The sequence below is a fragment of the Aedes aegypti genome, chromosome 1 (genome assembly GCF_002204515.2).
Source record: "Aedes aegypti strain LVP_AGWG chromosome 1, AaegL5.0 Primary Assembly, whole genome shotgun sequence".
NCBI classification, from domain to species: Eukaryota; Metazoa; Arthropoda; class Insecta; order Diptera; family Culicidae; genus Aedes; species Aedes aegypti.
Genome location: NC_035107.1, coordinates 61,823,385 through 61,832,269, shown reverse-complemented (window position 1 = coordinate 61,832,269; position 8,885 = coordinate 61,823,385). Strand labels below are relative to the sequence as shown.

The 8,885-nt window shown below is 47.8% G+C and overlaps 1 protein-coding gene across 1 annotated transcript; it reads right to left on the bottom strand.

Annotated features, from left to right (window-relative positions):
* Positions 1–328: 328 nt before the first annotated feature.
* On the bottom strand, positions 329–2,740 carry LOC5578306 (trypsin eta). The gene is made up of 3 exons (XM_001656848.2): positions 2,238–2,740; positions 1,498–1,611; positions 329–748 (listed from the first exon to the last, which is right to left on the bottom strand). The coding sequence occupies exons 1-3, from the start codon at positions 2,718–2,720 to the stop codon at positions 368–370; spliced, it is 978 nt and encodes a 325-aa protein (XP_001656898.2). The 5' UTR covers positions 2,721–2,740; the 3' UTR covers positions 329–367.
* Between the last annotated feature and the right edge of the window lie 6,145 nt (positions 2,741–8,885).

Below are 8,885 nucleotides of genomic sequence, written 5' to 3'. Positions count from 1 at the left end.
TTTTTGTTAAAACCAATAAATAAATAAATAAATAACCTAGTTTTTGTACAGTTTTGGATTTCCGAAGAGAACAATTTAGCTGCCGACAATAGTAATTGCATTGCCGATAAAAGAACAAGTGCCTCGTGACTTTGGTGAGGAAAAATAGATGATTTAGAGAACAAAATAGTGTTTTGTGCATAATGATTAATAAATGAAGAGTGCTCAAGTGTAGTTCAGGTGTCTCCTGCTAATTGTTGTGCTTCATTGTTCTATATAATTGCCTTCTTCAAAGTTCAGCTGCTTAGGCTGCCGACAATACGTAAGTTCCCTTACCTATACAAAAGGGTTACAGAGGAAGGTTGGCCAACTTTTATTAACTTCTGACTCACACAACCCAAACCGCTCTGACCAGATGCACCATGCAAACCGCCACTAAACCCACAACCGTGAATTTTACATTCTCTCCTCCGCTTGTGTGCATATGCTTGTCAATCCACTCCCGGAAGTGTACGACATCGGAATATAACCCCGGGTAGGAAGCCCACCCGCAGCCTTCCCCGTGCGAAACTATGCCCGCTAGAAAGCCGCCGCAGACCAAAGGACCCCCGGAATCACCCTGGCAAGAGTCCTTTCCTCCGGTGATCTCTCCCGCACATAGCATACCATCTAGAATGGTTCCATTGTAGCTTTCCGTGCCGTTGCATGATTCAATCGGCTGGATGGTAACGTTAACGGCCATCAATTCTACGGTTACCATCGGAAGATCCTGATGAAGAAAATACAACCTTTGATATGTAGGTACCGTAAAACGGGGTAACTTTGATAATGCGGGTAACTTTGATAGTGCGAGACCCACAATATATTGAACGAAATAACGAAGTTTCTGTCAATCAGTTAAGCAAAACGAATGCAAAACTAGAAAGTATTAGTATGACACTTCATGTCAAAGTAATTTTCGTTGGAATCAAGTGCATTTAAGAATTTATATGCAAACATTAAAAAATTACAATATTTTAGCATTTTTGCAACGCTTACAAACAATCTGTTCTACGCTCACTATTTAATAAAGTCATAATGTGTTTGTCACTTATCCATGATAGCTTAGTATAGTAGAACATGATTTCGGTCTCAAATCTCTTAGCGAATACCATTTTTACAAACTGGGACCATTTTTGTAATCTAAGTCAGAAATTTCCATATAGCGCTAAACGCCTAGAGGTATGCAACGCCCTATAAATGTTCCGTAATTCATTTAATTTTGATAGATTTATACTCCATTATCAAAGTTACCCCAAAACAGAAAACCGACTTTCGATTATATGAAAAATTATATATCCATTCAGAATGAATCCTTAGGCAATCTATCAAGTGCAATCGATAGCTAGGATGTCAGTACTTGTTTTAAAAATACAAATTGTAATTCTTTGAAACAGCATGCATATATATTGAAGTTTTCTTCGAAAAAACTATCAAAGTTACCCCGTTTTACGGTACATACATAACTTCCAAACTTACATACTCAGTGGTTCCCCAGCCAGTGGTTTGACAAATAGAGCCTGCAATGGGACGACAGGTGGCCAATTCAATAGTCCGAAGTGTTTGGTGCGAACTTTCAACCGGCTTGTCGAGCTGAAAATAATGCAGAAACGCCATTATTAGAGTGTCCACACATGCCCATATACAAAAAGGGCGACAAACTGGATGGTGAAAACTATCGTGCATATCGTCTATATCGTCTATCGTCTATAATCTAAAGCAAATGAGTTCGTGGGAAGGTATCAAGAAAGTTTTATCGACGGCCGCTCGACAACGGACCAGATTCCCGTGCGGAAATACTCCAGAAATGCCGTGAGTACCAGGTTCCTGCGCACCACCTATTTTCATCAAAGCGGCAACGACATTTCGGGCGAACACTCCAGTTCGTTCGAATCCCGCCGGGGACTACGACAAGGTGATGGAACTTCGTGCCTCCTGTTCATTATTGCGCTTGAATGTGTCATGCGGAGAGCCGGACAGTCGAGGCACGATTTTCGCGAGATCCGGACAATTTGTCTGCTTCGGAAGAAAATTTGAAACGGTGGCGGATTTGTTCACCCGCCTGAAACGCGAAGCAACAATAGTCGAGCTAATGGTGATTGCCATTTTGGTACAAATAGAGACCTTCCATTCAAAATAGAGAGTATTAAGAGGCTTACATTAAAATAGTGACCAAGTCTCTTAAAAGAAACCCTGGGCAACTCCACTCCCCAACTTACAATTAGCAATCCTATGTCGTTAGCCTTAGTCTTCAGGTCGAAACTCTCGTGAATGATCACTTTGCTGACGTTGGCGATCACCGTATTCTGGGTTTGAAGAAGCCGATTTAGTTCACCGCCGACCACTCGGAAGTAGCTCGCCTCCTCGTTCACCAGACAGTGGGCAGCCGTCAGAACCGTGCGATCGTTGATGAGACTTCCCCCACAGATGTGGCCACTGCCGAACAGGGCCAGATCGACGGATTTCTGCCGGATCGAAACCTGATGGCGGGTGCTGTTCTGTTGCGCGGGAAAACCGCCGATGATCTTCATGTCGTTGTCCACCGATGCTGCCACGGAACTGGCGGCGAATAGTAGCAAAAGCTTCGATATTTTCACAGAAAACCACATGTTCGGCTGACGATGTCTTTGCGGTGGATGCAGTATTTGAACTAAAATTGAAATTATTCTAGAATAGGTTTCGCACCTTCGATGATCAATCATCGAGTATTGAGATGCTTCAAAGTAATATCTATCCACCTATGGCTAATCATGTTTTGGAGTGGAATTTAATCCTTAGCACGAGTTAATAGCTTGTTATACATTATTGTTCAACACAGCTTATTGTAAGTGGAATTGTTTCCAACCCTCAGACGAGATGCATTGAAGTCTTATCGATGTTTACCGGGCACTGGAGGCGAATGGAATTGGAATCGAATTGGACACATGTATTTCCTTAGGCGGTTGTGCTACTTTTTCTTGAATGTCGTTTCCCCAAGCCACACTGGTCCAGGAAGAGATTTCTTGATTTTAGAGCCATAGTTTCTTCTGAGAATATGTTCAGAATATTCAGTACTACAAAATGTACGAATCAAATTTTTTTTTTTTTACGGTGATCGCAAGAGTGACGTATACGCCAACTTTTTTATTTTAACGAATCGTAAGTTGGTATGTTGAGCAAAGTTGTAGCAAATGATCAAAGAAACAACTTTGCCGAACAAACTTTTTCTCGGTTTTGCTCAAAAGCCGAGATAATTAAGTATTTTTAATAAAAAATCGTTTTTTGCTCTTAAGTGTTTTATTTTTTAGTTTTATTGACCTACTATGTTCTACAAAGTGTTCATATTTATCATTTGCTACAACTTTGCTGAACATTACTTACTTTACTTTTGCTGGCTCTACGTCCTTCAAGACATGACCTGCGCCACAATGTTACGCCAACTAACTCGGTCCATGGCTGCTAACCTCCAATTCCTCGATCGCCCCACACTTCCAAGATCCTGCTCCACTTGGTCAAACCACCTAGCTCGTTGCGCTCCCCTTCGTCTTGTACCGGCTGGATTTGAGTTGAACACCATTTTTGCGGGATTGTTGTCCGGCATTCTCACAACGTGTCCCGCCCATCGTACCCTTCCAGCTTTGACGACTTTCGTGATACTGGGTTCACCGTAGAGTTGCACAAGCTCGTGGTTCATTCTTCTCCTCCATACGCCGTTCTCACATACTCCGCCGAAGATCGTCCTAAGCACACGTCGTTCTAAAACTCCTAGCGCTTGCAGGTCCTCTCCGAGCATTGTCCACGTCTCATGCACATAGAGGACTACCGGTCTTATTAGCGTCTTGTACATGGTACACGTAGTACGGGAGTGAAGTTTACCAGACCGCAAGGTCTTGTGGAGTCCATAGTAAGCACGACTTCCGGCGATGATACGTCTTCAAATTTCTCTGCTGCAGTTATTATCCGACGTTATCAATGATCCGAGGTAGACGAATTCGTCCACCACCTCGAACTCATCCCCGTCGATCGTCACGCGTCTGCCTATGCGAGCTCTATCGCGCTCGGTTCCTCCAGCCAGCAGATATTTCGTCTTCGACGTATTTACCTTCAATCCTGAAACTAATGTTCTACCCGACAACAACTCAGCAGCGCGAGACTCGGACACAGTCACAGGGTCAGCGCACTACCGGGCAACCGGAGGGGCTTCGCGGATTCAAAGGGCACTCAACTATTCAAATAATCACACACACGAGCGGTTCAAATTTTAACGATGTATTTGGCCAAACTGTTCTGGTGGGTCACACTGGATTTTCGGGCACGTACCTGGTGTTCAGCAGTCCAGCGAGCGCTCGCGGCGATTTACCGGATTCACTCCGGCGTTGACGGTCTCTCCTACTGACGCTGCGACGATCGGCAAGATGGCACCGATACCGGCGGACAAAGCTTGGGGCAAAGGCGGATATGAATGGGCTGGAATGACGGTCTTCAGCGATGTGGAGTTGGTTCGGATGCACAGGCGCTTCCTTCGAACGAAACCGGTCGACGACGGCAAGGCCGCCCTCTGTCGAACCGTGAAGGGAATACTCCTTGATATTTAGGGCCGTTGATGAATGGTCCTTGACTATTAGGTCTCGTGACTACAAAAGTCACTTCGACCGTAACGTGCAATGGCGGTCTAAGGACGCGCCAACCATATTGCTTTAAAGCACAAGAACAAAAAAGGTCCTGGCGGGCAGGTAATTAGGATTATGTCTCCCTTTATGCCATTGAGAAAATGGTTTACCCGAATTGCGGTGAACGGTCTCTCCAAAGTAACTCGATTCACTACCTCGCACTATGTTATAAAAAAGATAACTCCACTGAGCACTTCTGGTCTACACGCTCGCCTGATTGAAAGTGGGCGATGGCCGCCCACCAAGCATCCTTCGAACCCTTCAGCCCATTCGTGAAACCGTGTCCCCATTTTGCTGTAACTTTTACGCCATGCTTTTACGACCGTTACATATAGTTATGTCGAACTGCCCAGTGGTTTTGACTGCTTATGCTTTTTGAATATTTGAATACTCGACCACATGGTGCATTTAAAAAAAAAGGATTTGAGTTCTTGTAACAACGGTTACAATCCAACCCGATCTGCTTCACGATTCAGCCTGGTATACTGTTCAGCCACCTGGAACGTTCTTCCGACAATGTCCACGTCGTCAGCGAAACAAATGAACTGGCTGGATTTATTGAAGATCGTGCCCCGCATGTTGAAGCTCGCCCGTTTCATAACACCTTCTAGCGCAATATTGAACAGGAGGCAGGAAAGACCATCGCCTTGTCGAAGTCCTTTGCGTGTTTCAAACGGGTCCGATAAAGCACCCGATATCTTCACACAGCACTGTACACTATCCATCGTAGCTTTGATCAGTCTAGTCAGTTTCCCGGGAAAACCGTTCTCGTCCATAATCTTCCATAACTCTTCGCGGTCGATGGTATCATAGGCCGCTTTGAAATCGATGAATAGGTGGTGCGTAGGGACTTGATATTCGCGACACTTTTGGAGGATCTGCCGCAACATAAAGATTTGGTCTGTCGTCGATCGCCCGTCCACAAATCTGGCTTGATAACTTCCAACAAATCTGCTTGCCAGTGGCGATAGACGGCGGAAGATGATCTGGGAAAGCACTTTATAGGCTGCATTAAGAATGGTGATCGCTCGATAGTTCTCACATTCTAACTTGTCACCCTTTTTGTATATTGGGTATATTATTCCCTCCTTCCACTCCTCTGGTAGCTGTTCTGTATCCCAGATCCTGGCTATCAATCGGTGCAGACAAGTGGCCAACCTGTCCGGGCCCATTTTAATAAGTTCCGCTCCAATACCATCCTTTCCAGCTGCTTTGTTGTTCTTGAGCTGTTTGATAGCATCCTTAACTTCACTTATTGTGGGAGTTGGCACGTCTCCCTCATCCGCCGTACTGATGAAGCCATTCCTCCTGCTGTCTTGATCTTCCTCCTCTGCGTCGTTTAGGTGTTCATCGTAGTGCTGCTTCCACCTTTCAATCACCTCACGTTCGTCCGTCAAGATACCTCCATCCTTATCCCGGCACATTTCGGCTCGCGGCACAAAGCCTTTGCGGGATGCATTTAGTTTCTTGTAGAACTTACGTGTTTCTTGAGAACGATACAACTGCTCCATCTCTTCGCACTCCAACTCTTCCAGGAGGCGCTTTTTATCCCGGAATAGATGGGTTTGCTGTCTTCGCTTCTGTTTGTATCGTTCAACGTTTTGACGGGTGCCTGCAGTATCATCGCCCGCGCTGCATTCTTCTCGTCCAAAACAGTCTTTTTTTTCCTTCTAAGCAATGGGGGGATAATCTGCTCAACAGACTCCGGACCGAGGTCCGGGAGTGTGGGGTTGGGGACCATTTACTACGTACAAGCAGTAAACAGGACTACACCCCCGACCCACTAAACCATTTCCATTGCCGCCAAACCCTTCGTCTCTCCGGGACCACCAAGAAGGCATTGCTTCGGAGAGGGGCTATTGCACATCGCATCCTCCAGGTTAGCTGCGTAGCCATGCAGCAACGAACATCGATGACACGCTTATGGGGGTCCACCAAGGTAGCATGCTGGCGCATTGCCAGCTTCCCGGGTGGTCCTCACCTCCCGTTGTCCGCTGAAGGCGGGCAGGGTCGACCACTAAGCCCGCGCCCAGCTGCACCGCAGGTATCAAGAACTGATACTGCGGGCTTCGCAATTTGACCTACTGAAGGCTCAGGCCCTATCAGCTAGCACCAGCTGGGATTGCTGACGAAGGGGCCTCCACCTGCCCGAACAACCAGAGGCTCGTATCCACCCAGTAGGCCGGCGCCACGACAGCAGCGCTACCAGGATGTTCTCCCCGCGGCCACTTAATCGCTGTAAGGGTCGTTTTCGACCGTAGGGCACCGGTATGACCTACGTAGCCGACTGCGAACCCTTGGACCACCTGTTGATTAGCGTCTGCACTAGTCACTCCTCGAGTCCACACGCCACCTCCTTTGGAGTTCCGAGACGATGTGGGTGATAGCCGATGAAACGGCATTCCAGCCAAACTCGTCTGCACACATCCTCTGGACCAAATTGTCCGGAGTCGTGTCCCGACCGCATGTGGCAAACATGCGGTCACGCATTGTGCGGAAACGCGGGCACACGAACAAAACGTGTTCCGCCGTTTCCTCTAAACCTGCACAAACTGGACATTCGGGAGAACCCGCATGACCGAAACGGTGTAGATATTGTCTAAAGCATCCATGACCCGAAAGGACCTGTGTTAGGTGGAATGTTAGTTCCCCATGGCGCCTATTGACCCAGATATCTAACCTCGGAATCAACCTGTGAGTCCACACTCCCTTGGTGGAACTGTCCCACGCACGCTGCCATTTGACCATGGAGGTCGTTCTGGCAGTCCTGCGTATGCCTCTTGTGCCGCGCCTTTTGAAGCACTCTATGTCTTCCATGATAAGGATACCAATAGGCATCATACCGGTGATGACACAAAGTGCATCGTGTGACACGGTACGGTACGCGCTCGCAACCCTCAGGCACATTAGCCTATAAGTACTCTCTAGCTTGCTACGGTAGCTATCGGTACTCAAAGCCGTGCCCCAAGCCGGGCCACCATACCTCAATATGGACGAGGCGACACTGGCCAGAAGCTTACGCTTGCTGGCGTACACCGCAGAGCTATTGGACACCATCCGGGACAGTGCCACAATAGCTGTGGAGGCTCTCTTGGAGGCATAATCGACATGGCTACCGAAGGTAAGCTTGTCGTCGATCATCACCCCCAAGTGTTTGACGGAGCGCTTCGAAGTGATTGTGCAGTCGCATACACTGATCACCGCTTGCTGCACCGACTTTCGGTTGTTGACAACAACAGCCTCAGTTTTGTGGTGAGCCAATCCCAGTTTCCTGGAGCTCATCCACTCCTCCACAATTGCGATCGAGTGGGCTGCAGTCTATTCCACTTCTTCGCTCGATTCACCGTAGACCTCCAGCGTAATATCGTCAGCAAAGCCAACGATGACCACACCCGCCGGGAATTTTAATCTCAACACCTCGTCGTACATGACATTCCATAACACCGGACCCAGGATGGAACCTTGCGGGACTCCTGAGGTTATGTGAAAGCACTTCCGACCCACCTCTGTGTCATAGACTAATACCCGATTCTGGAAGTAACTTCCGAGAATCTTGTACAGGTACTCGGGTATCCCCAGACGCAGGAGCGCATCAGCAATAGCCGCTCAACTGGCACTATTAAATGCATTCCTTACATCCAGAGTCACTACTGCGCAGTAGCGAATACCCCTCCCCTTACGCTGGAGTGCTATCTCAGCGGTTTTCTTAACCGTCAGAATAGCGTCTACAGTGGACCTCCCTTTCCGGAAGCCGAACTGGTTGCTTGAGAGACCATTTACACCCTCGGTGTACCTCGACAGTCTGTTGAGGATGATCTTCTCGAGCACTTTCCCCACCGTGTCAATCAAGCAAATTGGTCTATACGCCGACGGGTCACCGGGTGGTTTCCCCGCCTTTGGCAATAGTACCAGGCTCTGCCTCTTCCACGCATCTGGAAATACTCCCTCGTCCAGGCATATCTGCATAGCAGATCTGAACATACCGGGAGCCTCTAAGATTGCGACTTTGAGGGCCAGGTTTGGAACTCCGTCCGGACCTGGTGCCTTCCCCATGCTTAGGGATTTTGCAATCCCTACAAGTTCCTCATCAGTTACTCTATCCTCATCGCCAGCCCCAATCCCCGGCTGTCCTACAAAAGGAGGCCATGGGCTAGGGTTGCGGCGCGGGAAGAGCCCCTCGATGATCCCCTCCAGCATCTGTGGAGATTGCTCCGTAGG

Excerpts from the sequence above, each read along its gene's own strand:
- LOC5578306 (XM_001656848.2), bottom strand. The coding sequence starts at position 2,720 with ATGATTGATCATCGAAGGTGCGAAACCTATTCTAGAATAATTTCAATT. Across the intron at positions 1,612-2,237 it reads ACGACATAGGATTGCTAATT|CTCGACAAGCCGGTTGAAAG; the intron begins GTAAGTTGGGGA and ends CATTATTTTCAG. Across the intron at positions 749-1,497 it reads GCTGGGGAACCACTGAGTAT|GATCTTCCGATGGTAACCGT; the intron begins GTAAGTTTGGAA and ends TTTCTTCATCAG.